This window comes from Hippoglossus stenolepis, chromosome 16, assembly GCF_022539355.2.
Source record: "Hippoglossus stenolepis isolate QCI-W04-F060 chromosome 16, HSTE1.2, whole genome shotgun sequence".
Taxonomy (NCBI): domain Eukaryota; kingdom Metazoa; phylum Chordata; class Actinopteri; order Pleuronectiformes; family Pleuronectidae; genus Hippoglossus; species Hippoglossus stenolepis.
The window spans coordinates 386,612-400,797 of NC_061498.1; the positions used below are offsets into that span (position 1 = coordinate 386,612).

General features: G+C 44.4%; 1 protein-coding gene across 1 annotated transcript in view; it reads right to left on the reverse strand.

Moving 5' to 3' along the window:
* stx1b (syntaxin 1B) overlaps positions 1-14,186 on the reverse strand; it is a 41,621-nt gene that overhangs the window by 16,259 nt on the left and 11,176 nt on the right. The window contains exons 2-3 of the mRNA XM_035180617.2: positions 3,210-3,284; positions 2,265-2,364 (exon numbers count right to left, since the gene is read on the reverse strand). Of these exons, the coding sequence (XP_035036508.1) occupies positions 2,265-2,364; positions 3,210-3,284 (175 nt within the window). The remainder of the gene's footprint in view (positions 1-2,264; positions 2,365-3,209; positions 3,285-14,186) is intronic.

Sequence of the window (14,186 nt, forward strand, 5' to 3'; positions counted from 1 at the left end):
TTCCAGGGTGAGGTCTGATGTTATGGATCATACGTGTTCCAGGGTGAGGTCTGATGTTATGGATCATACGTGTTCCAGGGTGAGGTCTGATGTTATGGATCATACGTGTTCCAGGGTGAGGTCTGATGTTATGGATCATACGTGTTCCAGGGTGAGGTCTGATGTTATGGATCATACGTGTTCCAGGGTGAAGTCTGATGTTATGGATCATACATGTTCCCGGGTGAGGTCTGATGTTATGGATCATACGTGTTCCAGGGTGAGGTCTGATGTTATGGATCATACGTGTTCAGGGTGAAGTCTGATGTTATGGATCATACGTGTTCCAGGGTGAGGTCCGATGTTATGGATCATACGTGTTCCAGGGTGAGGTCTGATGTTATGGATCATACGTGTTCCAGGGTGAGGTCTGATGTTATGGATCATACGTGTTCCAGGGTGAGGTCTGATGTTATGGATCATACGTGTTCCAGGGTGAGGTCAGATGTTATGGATCATACATGTTCCAGGGTGAGGTCTGATGTTATGGATCATACGTGTTCCAGGGTGAGGTCTGATGTTATGGATCATACAGGTTCCAGGGTGAGGTCTGATGTTATGGATCATACATGTTCCAGGGTGAGGTCTGATGTTATGGATCATACGTGTTCCAGGGTGAGGTCTGATGTTATGGATCATACGTGTTCCAGGGTGAGGTCTGATGTTATGGATCATACATGTTCCAGGGTGAGGTCTGATGTTATGGATCATACGTGTTCCAGGGTGAGGTCTGATGTTATGGATCATACGTGTTCCAGGGTGAAGTCTGATGTTATGGATCATACGTGTTCCAGGGTGAGGTCTGATGTTATGGATCATACGTGTTCCAGGGTGAAGTCTGATGTTATGGATCATACGTGTTCCAGGGTGAAGTCTGATCCAATACAGATGTTTTGATGAAGAATGTTTAAAATGATTTATCTGTGTCACACTTGATCCTTTTTCTTTGCTCTTTGGTAAATATCATAAAGACGAGTTATTGTGTTGTTTAAATGTCTAAACACATAAAAACTACACATGTTGTTCACATGTTGTTTTTAACACATTCACACACTGATGTCAGATCAACGACTTCATGACTCCGGAGCTGGAACCTTCAGAGAACGTGAATGAACAGTGAGATCTGGATAATGCTACAATTCTTCCTGGTGGCCACTTGTGGTGTTGCAGCGATAAACCCCCTGCAGGCCAAGAAGCATTTTCCCACAGAGCACCTTGATAACAGACGTCTGTAAAACAGGAAACATCATCCGTCGTTTCTCTGTGTTGTTTATTTTGAACCTTAAAACTTTACGAGCTCTCTACTCAGGATCATTACTACGTTAAAGCTAACGCTGGGCCACATTAAAGGGAACATTTAATAAATGACACAGAGGCACTCGCTCTCATAGCACAGAGGCATGATGGGAGAATCACTACTGCACATGATCAGTGGCTGCGTATACACTTCATCTCTCCACTGATTGGTTGGTTGGTTGTTTGCAGATGTTGTTGCCTCCATAACGAGAACTAACAGTGTTCCCTTGACTTTTTAAAGACATTCAAAAACACAATCATGTGGAGCAATGGCAGCCATTTTCTCATTCTTTGTGATTTAATCTCAGTTAAAGGAACGACTCGTCAGCAGCTGAACTTGACGTCACAGTGAATCTGATCATGTATGTTCCCGTGTGAATGTTCAGATCTGAATGCGTTAGAGCAGCCAGTTAAAAATGGAGGAACGAGCTGAAGCCCTGAGGCCTCTGATGAAAAACAAGCCTGTTTTTTTTTACAGTGCAGCGTTTCTGACAGCACAGACTTGGCTTCAGGCCTCAGCGCTGACACTGAGTCATTGGTGCTGAGTCATAGTGAGTCGGGGTCAGGGTGAACGCAGTGCAGCTCACTGAGCCTCGCACTCCCACTTCAGACTGAAGGTGGCGCTCAGAGGACAGTGAACAGATCAGATTTCAATCGGAGGTTCAGGGTCGACTGAAGGTCACATTCAGTGTCCAGTTCACCACTGATCACTCTGAATGACAGAAACCATCGTTGAGAAACATTTATCTAAGTCTAATTAAAATAAATTTCCCATTTACTAACATGGAGGAGGCGGGGTTTCTGACCTATACTGCAGACAGCCACCAGGGGGCGATCCAGACGATTTGCCTTCCCTTTTGAAAGCTGTCATGTCGCCCATCTTTCTTTACAGTCTGTAATAATAAAGACTGTGTGTGTGTGAGTCTTACTTTCGTCAGGGTTGGGTGCGGCCAGGATGGCGCTGTGCTGCTTCTTCACCTGCTCCACATCCTCCGACAGCTTTTCTATGCAGCCTCTGATCTCCTCCACCTGAACACACACACACACACACATTTAAATATACATTAAACATCTTGATTTTAAAATAAAATCTGTTCAACTTCATCAGAACCAACATAAACAGAAGAGAAATGCAGAGTAAACAAGTTTAACTGGCTCCGCCCATATTGATGAGTTTCAGTTTTAAAGCATCCCTGTTTCTATGGAGCTTTTTTACTATCTTTATTCAAGAGCGTGGTCGTGTGAGCAACAATATACCTGAGTGCAAGCACACAGTTTGAGCAGAAGCAGAGCACATCTAAGTGCAAGCAGGGGCTATTTGAGTGCAAGGGCAGGGTTGTGAGAAAAAGTAATACACGATCTGAACATAAATTCAACAAGTCATGCTCTCAAACTGAACGACCACGCTCTTGAATAAAGATAGGAAAAAAGCTCCATATGTTTCTATGGTTACGCCTGGTGGAGTTTTAGTTTGAAAACTCTGGGTTTGTGTTTTAGTCTGAACATCAGATCATCAGATCATCAGATCATCAGATCATCAGATCATTAAATAATTAATTCATTAAATCATCAAATCATTAAATCATCAAATCGTCAGATCATTGAATCATCGGATCATTAAATCATCGGATCATTAAATCGTCAGATCATTAAATCATCAAATCGTCAGATCATTAAATCATCAGATCATCAAATCATCGGATCATTAAATCATCAAATCGTCAGATCATTAAATCATCAAATAATAAATCATTATTGAATCTGTTAAATGAAACTATATGATAATCTAAGTTGAATATTTCTGGCAGCTGAATTTAATTTTGATTCTATTGATGTATCGGCTTCCTAATATTTCACTGATCTGTGTCACTCACCTGTTCAAAGAACTCATCCATGAAGTGGTCCCTGTCCACCTGCACCACCTCCTCGTCATCATCACTGTCCTTCGCCTGCAGACACACAAAGACACGCTCATCACAAATCACATTTTCATTTCTGTCCAATCTTCATGAACTAACACTAAGAACACGCTGAATATGAACTAACTGTTCATATTCTCCTATTGATGAGTCACATGATGTAGAACTCAGTGGTTTATTAATATTATTGTTTATCAATAATAATCATGAAAAACTATTTTATCTTAAGTCCAATAAGAAAAAATCATATACATGTTTAAAACTTACCGTATATTTGTAAATTGAACTGAATTAAATAACTGGTGTTCTGTGTATAACATGTTCCTATGAGACAGACAGGTGAGAGACAGACAGATGAGAGACAGACAGGTGAGAGACAGACAGGTGAGAGACAGACAGATGAGAGACAGACAGGTGAGAGACAGACAGGTGAGAGACAGACAGGTGAGAGACAGACAGATGAGAGACAGACAGGTGAGAGACAGACAGGTGAGAGAGTTCAATCAGGATCTATCAAGATCTATAAGGATCCAATCAGGTTCTATCAGGGTCCAATCAGGTCCAATCAGGTCCAATCAGGTTCTATCAGGATTTCCATCAGGATCTATCAGATGCATTACTAGGTCTAACACAGTCCTACAGAGTCTGATTAAGGTTTAGGGGGTCTAACAGGGTTTGTGTCCTACACCAGGTCTTACTGGGTCTAATGGAACAATGGTCAAGAACAAGGGTCTCACTTAGGTTCAGTGTCTTTTTGAGTCTCACACAGTCTAACATGGTTCAGACGTCACCTGACATCCTCCGAGGGTCAGTTTATCAACACGTCTGCCTCTGAGGATGATGGGAAACACAAACACAATGACGACAGCAAGTCTGTCCCGAGCAGATAAGACCCTCGACAAAGAGACAACATCCACCAATCAGCTGCTGCCATCAACACACCCAACGCTGAGGACACCTCGACTGTGTTTGTCGGATCATCTGGAAGGAAACGTCCGTCTGTCGGCCATATTGGAAGATTTGTCACTTTTTTCACACGACAAATCACAAGACCGAAAAATAAACCAATGAAAAAAAACTGCTTCACTGCAGGTCCTGAACTATAACAGAACAGATTTGATTGATAGAATCAGATTATTTGCAGGATTCACTAATGTGAATTTAAAGGGCCCATACTTTACACCTTTCTGGGACCTAATGTGAGGTATTGGTTCCCTAAGGTGATGTATCAGTGGTTTAAAGTGGACAAACTGCTGCAGTGTTTATTTCCACTTCCTGTCTCCTGCCTCTGGAGCTGCAGACCTGCCTCTTGAGCCCCTCCTCTGATTGGCTGACTGCACTTTGAATGACACGCGACCAGGCCAATCACCGGTCTCATTCTGGTGCATTGACTCTGGTAAACACAGCTGAAAGTCACGTGATGTTTGGATACAGCGATAGAAAACCAGCCACATATTTACAGTCGTTACAACCGGATGTTTCTGAACGGAAAGTTACACCGTCCTCATGTCTGTTCAAGTTTTCGCAGAACAGTCGGCCAATGTAGGAGTAACGTCCCGAGTTACAGTACGGAGTTTCAGTACGGAGTTTCAGTACGGAGTGAGGCTGGACTGGTATCGTCTGGGTGGGGCTGAGAGAAGAGTGCGATTCCATGATGACATCATACGGAGAGGAAGTACGAAATGAGACGTTTCCATAACATATTTCTTAGAATGGACTGAGTGAAAAAAGTCCGGAGTGAATGTTTTCTGAGAGACCATGGGACTCGGGGGGGACACAGAGCTTTAGAGCATGTGAGACGAGGAGTGATGAACGATTAATAGTGAACACACACCGACGCATCTCTGTATTTACTGTCTGAACGTGAACCAGCCTCTCACCTCCTGCTCGCCCTCTGCTGGTGAACGTAACACGTATCGACCATTACCTCAGCCAACTAACTCATAATGAAGACTACAACTCCCATCATCCCTCACTGCTGCTCTACAACACACTCTTTAAACACCGTAGTTACTGTTCTGACTGAGACGCCCCCTGGTGGCAGACAACAACATGTTTTGTGTTGAAGCAGTGCAACCCTTTTGCACGTTCTGCCCTCTAGTGGACTAAATGAACATTTATTAATGTGTCGACCTTTAAAATATATTTGTTGTGCAGGTTTTTTTATGTGCAAATAAAAATGTGCATCAAAACATCTGGATGGAAACACACTGATTGTGTTACATGTTAATACAGCGACACACAACAATCAGACATTGGCAGTTTGATTGATCATCTTTTGATTGATGGTCTGATTCTTCTGATTCAGGTTTGTATTTTCAGCTCAGTGATGATGAAGACAAATAAAAACACACAACAGCTTTTTCCTTGGATCCAAAATGACACATTTAATTCAAAATGTCCGACAGTAGCAGCCTGAAATATTTGATCATTTCTGGACTCGTTCTGGAAAACGAGGTCACGAGGTCAAAAGAGCTGAGAGGCGATTTCTTAAACGTGAAAAATGTAAACGTGAGAACGTACACGTGTTCATGAACAAATGAATCTGATGAACGTGACGGAACAGTGACACCCTGCAGTAGAGAGAGAGAGAGAGAGGGAGGGAGAGAGAGAGAGAGAGAGGAGAGAGAGGGAGAGAGAGAGAGAGAGAGAGAGAGAGAGAGAGAGAGGGAGGAGAGAGAGAGAGAGAGAGGGAGAGAGAGAGAGAGAGAGAAGAGAGAGAGGAGAGAGAGAGAGAGAGAGAGAGAGGAGGAGACAGAGAGAGAGAGAGGGAGAGGGAGAGAGAGAGAGAGAGAGAGAGAGAGAGAGAGAGAGAGAGAGAGAGAGAGAGAGAGAGAGAGGGAGGGAGAGAGAGAGAGAGAGAGAGAGGGAGAGAGAGAGAGAGAGAGAGAGAGAGAGAGAGAGAGAGAGAGAGAGAGAGAGAGAGAGAGAGAGAGAGAGAGGGAGAGAACGAGGATGAGGGAGAGGGAGATGAAGATGAGCGAGAGTGGAAGACTGAGTGGAGGAGAGAGAGAGAGAGATGAGGTGGGGGAGGGGAGGAAGAGGAGGAGAAGATGGAGGAGAGAGGGAGAGAGAGGGGGATGGGTGATGATAGAGTGAGCATTGCTTACAGGATGGGGGAGGGGAGAGAGAGGGCAGTACTGTGCTTCTGCACTGTTAAAATAACAACTGTTAAAATATCATACGTAAAATAATGCACAAAATATTTGTGCTTATAAATAAATATCAGTATTTGAATGTGTCGACGAGCAAAGACAAAAAAATATCAAAGACATTTATGTTTTAAACAAATGATTTAAACTGACGCTGATTGAACAGTCATCATTTACAAAAGTCTCCGTTTCTGTTCGTCCAAACTAAAACAGCGTTTACACAAGTCTCCAACAGGTGTAACCATAGCAACAGTGATGAATTTTGACACATTACTGTGGGTGGAGCCTGAGATCTGTCCAGTTCTGACATGTTAACACACGTTAACGTAGTTTTAACGTTGATAGTACTTTTATGAAAATGTTTTATTCCTGTTTTATCGAATCTGTGCTCACACTCCCACTGGTCTGCTGGTACGGGTCCATCAGCCTGTAGCCTTTGACCACAGCCTGTCCGGACGACAGGCTGTGGTCAAAGTGTGCAGCAAGATTGCAGGCATAAGTTTGACTGACCTGCCCAGCCTGTATGAAGTCAGGACCTTGAAGAAGGCTCGCTCAGTCCTGTCTGATGCTAGTCACCCACTGTCTAAGGAGTTCATGTTGCTTCCCTCTGGCCGCAGATATTCTGCCAAGATGCAGGACCAATAGACTTAAAAACTCATTTGTCTTACTGCCATTGACCTTTTAAAGGCTCTATGTAAGTTGTTTTTTTATGTTGTCCTGTCTTTTATTTATTGTTGTCATGTGACTGCTGGCTGTAGAACAAATGGCCCCTCGGGGACAATAAAGATATCATTCATCCTTAATAAACTTTTCTCTGCTGTTGAATTTTACGTCAACAAATGAAATGATGTTTTTCTTCTTTTTTCTTCTTTCGTTCGTGTTGCTGCAGCTTGTTTTATTTGTAATGTGAAGATCTCTAAATGTTCCTCATCCATCCATCCTCCATCTCTTTCTCTTCTCTAACCCACATTAGTTTAATTTTCTTTCCGTCCCTCACATTTCTTTTTTTTTAATTCTCACTCCTCTCTTTTCCTTTTTTATTCTTTAATATTCTGTTTTTCTTCCCTTCTTATTCTATCCTCTCTTCTTTCCTCTCTCCCCCCCCTTCTCCTCTCATGTCACACAGACTTAAATCAGGACGTTGACCTCAGGTGTCAGAGTGTGTGTGTGTGTGTGTGTGTGTGTGTGTGTGTGTGTGTGTGTGTGTGTGTGTGTGTGTGTGTGTGTGTGTGTGTGTGTGCCAGCAGCAAGCCATGTTACCCACAAACCACTGGGATCCCTGGCTCTACCCAGAGTCCATCTGTGCTCTCTGCAGCTCTGACACAAAATAATTCACCTTCATCCGGCTGCATCAGTTTTTCCTGCACAGTGAAGGTTTCATGAATGTGAGACGCTCAGATGTCAGAGGTTCATGTGAACGCACCACGACTCAGCCCTCACTTCCTGTTTCCTGTTTGACGTAAACATTCGTTGACTCCCAATTTTTTATATTTTCTGAATTCAATGTTTATTTTGATGCAGGAACACGTGTAGGACAGTGAACGCATCACAGATCACATCACGCTGTGGTGTGTTCATCGGATGCCTCACCTCACCACACTGATGAAAACAGACGAAACAAAAGAAAAGACTGAAGTGTTTAACTGAATCTGTTTTGGAGATGAAAGCTTAAGCGTCAAGAAAACTAGAAAGGAAGCGACGCTCCAGCAACCGTGTTGAAAATCACCTAGCCTGGAAAAATAGTGTTACAGTTTATAAGAAGGCTCCACAAAGCAAGAGCTGCCTGCTACTCCACATTAATATAATCAAAATAAAAACATCCCCAGGTTTCTCTTCAGCTCTGGAGCTGACAGAGAGTCACACCTCCACCGAACCCAGTATCCCTCCATCCCTGAAGAGCAATATCTTTATGACCTTCTTTAATGATAAAATTCTAACTATTAGAAATCAAATCAAACATCTCCTGTCACTAATACATCACCAAGAACAGAGATCTCAGAAACTGCTGAGAATCCTACCGATTATTTAGACAGCTTCTCTCTGATCAGCTTTGATCAGCTGACCAAATTAATCTCATGTTCTAAACCAACAACTTGTATCTTAGATCCCATTCCTACAAAATTACTTAAAGAAATTCTGCCCCTAATTGACAGTTCGTTACTGAACACAATCAATCTGTCATTATCATCAGGATGTACCACAGTCTTTTAAAATAGCTGTAATCAAACCCCTTCTCAAAAACCCACCCTAGACCCAGAGGTTTTAGCCAATTACAGACCAATATCCAACCTCCCCTTCCTGTCTAAAATCCTAGAAAAAGTTGTAGCCAATCAGCTGTGTGAGTTTCTCCAGGAAAGTAATATGAAGATTTTCAGTCGGGGTTCAGAGCCAATCACAGCACAGAGACAGCCTTGGTTAAAGTCACTAATGAGCTTCTAATAGCTTCAGATGTTTGTGTCTGTCCTCGTCCTGTTAGATCTCAGTGCAGCATTCAACACTATTGACCATCACATTTTATTACAGAGATTAGAACAGTTCATTAGCATTAAAGGAACCGCCCTGAACTGGTTTAAATCCTATTTTTCTGATCGCTCCCAATTCGTGCAAATTAATGATGAGTCATCTGTGCGCACCAAAGTTAACCACGGTGTTCCACAGGGCTCTGTGCTCGGCCCAATTTTATTCTCATTATATAAGCTTCCACTTGGAAACATTATCAGGACACACTCGGTAAATTTCCACTGCTATGTGGATGACACCCAGTTATACTTGTCAATAAAACCTGAACAAAGTAATCAAATAACTTAACTCCAAGCATGTCTCAAGGACATAAAAACCTGGATGACCCGCAATTTTCTCTTATTAAACTCAGATAAAACAGAGGTTCTAATACTTAAACACCTTAGAGATACATTATCTAATGATGAAGCTGCGCGAGACGACATCGTTTTGCTTCCAATGAAACATCAGGAACTTGGGAGTGATCTTCGATCCTGATTTATCCTTTAATTCTCACTTAAAACTAATTTCTAGGACCGACTTCTTCCACTTGTGTAATATCTCCAAAATCAGACATGTCCTTTCTCAAAAAGACGCAGAAGAACGAGTCCAGGCCTTTGTTCCATCCAGACGTGATTATTGTAATTCCTTATTATCAGGCTCCAGCAGGAAGTCGTTAAAGACTCTGCAGCTTGTCCTAAATGCTGCAGCACGTGTCCTGAAGAGAACCAGGACCAGAGACCACATGTCTCCTGTGTTAGCTTCGCTACACTGGCTTCCGGTTAAATCTAGAATAGAATTAAAAATTCTCCTCCTCACCTTCAAGGCCCTGAATAATAATGTGTGTGTGCGTATGTGTGTGTGTGTGTGTGTGTGTGTGTGTGTGTGTGTGTGTGTGTGTGTGTGTGTGTGCGTGTGTGTGTGTGTGTTTGCAGGTGACAATGCCCTGAATCTGTACCACTGATGACACACTGTACCACTGCACCACTGCACCACTGCACCACTGAGGACAGACTGTACCACTGAGGACACACTGCACCACTGAGGACACACTGCACCACTGAGGACACACTACATCACTGAGGACACACTGTACCACTGCACCACTGTACCACTGAGGACAGACTGTACCACTGAGGACACACTGCACCACTGAGGACACACTGCACCACTGAGGACACACTACATCACTGAGGACACACTGCACCACTGAGGACACACTGTACCACTGAGGACACACTGTACCACTGAGCACACACTGTACCACTGAGCACACACTGACACACTGTACCACTGATGACACACTGCACCACTGAGGACACACTGCACCACTGAGCACACACTGTATGTACCACTGAGCACACACTGTACCACTGTACCACTGAGGACACACTGCACCACTGAGGACACACTGCACCACTGTACCACTGAGCACACACTGTACCACTGTACCACTGAGGACACACTGTACCACTGAGGACACACTGTACCACTGAGGACACACTGCACCACTGAGGACACACTGCACCACTGAGGACACACTACATCACTGAGGACACACTACATCACTGAGGACACACTGTACCACTGCACCACTGTACCACTGTACCACTGAGGACAGAGTGTACCACTGCACCACTGAGGACACACTGTACCACTGTACCACTGTACCACTGAGGACACACTGTACCACTGAAGACACACTGCACCACTGAGGACACACTGCACCACTGTACCACTGAGGACAGACTGTACCACTGAGGACACACTGCACCACTGTACCACTGAGGACACACTGTACCACTGAGGACACACCGTACCACTGAGGACACCCTGTACCACTGAGGACACACTGCACCACTGAGGACACACTGAACCACTGAGGACACACTGCACCACTGTACCACTGAGGACACACTGCACCACTGAGGACACACTGCACCACTGTACCACTGAGGACACACTGTACCACTGAGGACACACCGTACCACTGAGGACACCCTGTACCACTGAGGACACACTGCACCACTGAGGACACACTGAACCACTGAGGACACACTTCACCACTGAGGACACACTGAACCACTGAGGACACACTGCACCACTGAGGACACACTGCACCACTGAGGACACACTGAACCACTGAGGACACACTTCACCACTGAGGACACACTGCACCACTGAGGACACACTGCACCACTGAGGACACACTGCACCACTGAGGACACACTGCACCACTGAGGACACACTGAACCACTGAGGACACACTTCACCACTGAGGACACACTTCACCACTGAGGACACACTGCACCACTGAGGACACACTGTACCACTGAGGACACACTGCACCACTGAGGACACACTGCACCACTGAGGACACACTGCACCACTGAGGTTACACTGCACCACTGAGGACACACTGCACCACTGAGGACACACTGCACCACTGAGGACACACTTCACCACTGAGGACACACTTCACCACTGAGGACACACTTCACCACTGAGGACACACTGCACCACTGAGGACACACTGCACCACTGAGGACACACTGCACCACTGAGGACACACTGCACCACTGAGGACACACTGCACCACTGAGGACACACTGCACCACTGAGGACACACTGCACCACTGAGGACACACTGCACCACTGAGGACACACTTCACCACTGAGGACACACTGCACCACTGAGGACACACTGCACCACTGAGGACACACTTCACCACTGAGGACACACTGAACCACTGAGGACACACTGCACCACTGTATTTGTTATTAAAAATCAAAGTGTCTGAATTGTCCCTCTCGCAAACTGGGACGTAGACGACCTGGAGTATTATTTCTTTCAGAGACTCCAGAGAGTCGGAGCCGTTCACTTCAGACAGGCACCAACCTTCTCATGCTTTCATTCATCAGGACTATTTATACTGCATCTCCTCCACTGGCTCTGATACTGAAACACTGCTCATAGACACGGGTAGAGCAACGGCAGCAGGGGTTTCAAACCTGAAACCACTGTCTGAGTGCTCTTAAGCAACATTCAACTCACTCAGTATCCCTGCATGAGATGTAACAAAACTATTTGTAAACTTTTAGGCTGCATTTTAGTTTTAAACTCCAGGGCTGCGTTTGACTCTGGACAAACAGGACGTTGGTCATGACAAAGCCTTCTCTGATTCGTCAGCTCCTGAACTGAACCATCCTTTACGGAAGGAAGGGAGCCTCAATGCTTCCTAACTTATGTCCTACAGGAAACATCGGACCATCCTTTACCAAAGGAAGGGAGCCTCAATGCTTCCTAACTTATGTCCTTTAGGAAACACCAGACCATCCTTTACCAAAGGAAGGGAGCCTCAATGCTTCCTAACTTATGTCCTTTAGGAAACACCAGACCATCCTTTACGGAAGGAAGGGAGCCTCAATGCTTCCTAACTTATGTCCTTTAGGAAACACCAGACCATCCTTTACCAAAGGAAGGGAGCCTCAATGCTTCCTAACTTATGTCCTACAGGAAACACCAGACCATCCTTTACGGAAGGAAGGGAGCCTCAATGCTTCCTAACTTATGTCCTTTAGGAAACACCAGACCATCCTTTACCGAAGGAAGGGAGCCTCAATGCTTCCTAACTTATGTCCTACAGGAAACACCAGACCATCCTTTACGGAAGGAAGGGAGCCTCAATGCTTCCTAACTTATGTCCTTTAGGAAACACCAGACCATCCTTTACGGAAGGAAGGGAGCCTCAATGCTTCCTAACTTATGTCCTTTAGGAAACACCAGACCATCCTTTACCAAAGGAAGGGAGCCTCAATGCTTCCTAACTTATGTCCTTTAGGAAACACCAGACCATCCTTTACGGAAGGAAGGGAGCCTCAATGCTTCCTAACTTATGTCCTTTAGGAAACACCAGACCATCCTTTACAAAGAGTCTAGAAGCATCCTTTACGGAAGGAAGGGAGCCTCAATGCTTCCTAACTTATGTCCTACAGGAAACATCGGACCATCCTTTACCAAAGGAAGGGAGCCTCAATGCTTCCTAACTTATGTCCTTTAGGAAACACCAGACCATCCTTTACGGAAGGAAGGGAGCCTCAATGCTTCCTAACTTATGTCCTATAGGAAACATCGGACCATCCTTTACCAAAGGAAGGGAGCCTCAATGCTTCCTAACTTATGTCCTTTAGGAAACACCAGACCATCCTTTACCAAAGGAAGGGAGCCTCAATGCTTCCTAACTTATGTCCTTTAGGAAATATCGGACCATCCTTTACGAAAGGAAGGGAGCCTCAATGCTTCCTAACTTATGTCCTTTAGGAAACATCGGACCATCCTTTACGAAAGGAAGGGAGCTCAATGCTTCCTAACTTATGTCCTTTAGGAAACATCGGACCATCCTTTACGAAAGGAAGGGAGCCTCAATGCTTCCTAACTTATGTCCTTTAGGAAATATCGGACCATCCTTTACGAAAGAGAAAATGCGGTCCCATAAATCTTTTGCAGCAGCAACATTAAAAGTGATGCACCCAGTTAAATATACTAAACAGAACAGCTGTTTTATTCTCCTGATCCAGATGTGAATCAATCATCACACTTCTTCTCTCTCACATCTGTCAACAACAAACAAAAAGAACTTCATCATCATCACAACTAAATATTAAAGTTATTTCAATCCTCTAACTGTGGACTGGACTCAATCGTTTCTTTCTCCTCTTATGGAAGTTTTTCTCCTCGTATATTCCTCACATTATTATTTCAACATGTCCGTTGTTTTATTTCATTTTAAATTGAATCTGTTTTATTCTTGTTTTCTATGTTTCCTCTGCATGAAGTGAAAACATCTTTTCTCAGCACGTGTCATTTAAAACATGGAACTTTATTGTTACTGTCAGTGCACAGACAACTGCACTGTCTGTGTTTATCTTCTGTTATAAATAAAGTTGCTTAAAAAAAACAGAGAATGTAAGTCGGATTTCCTCTGCTCTGTTTCTCCTTTCCTAACTCCTTTCCTAACTCCTTATGGCTTCTCCTTCACATCATAGGAAAGGAAATGATTTGGACTTTTAAAACGCAGTCACTGTGTCAATGCTGGAAATATGACGAGCATTCGACCAATCAGACAGAGGACGACCTCATCAGCTGACTCACACATGTGACCTCATCACCAATGCCACTGCCCCGCCTAGTTTCCCATCAGCCTGCGGCAGCGTGCGGACGGACACGCTCCGAAACCTTCCTGCCAATCAGCTCTACCCCCTCAAAGGAGGAGGCTCACTG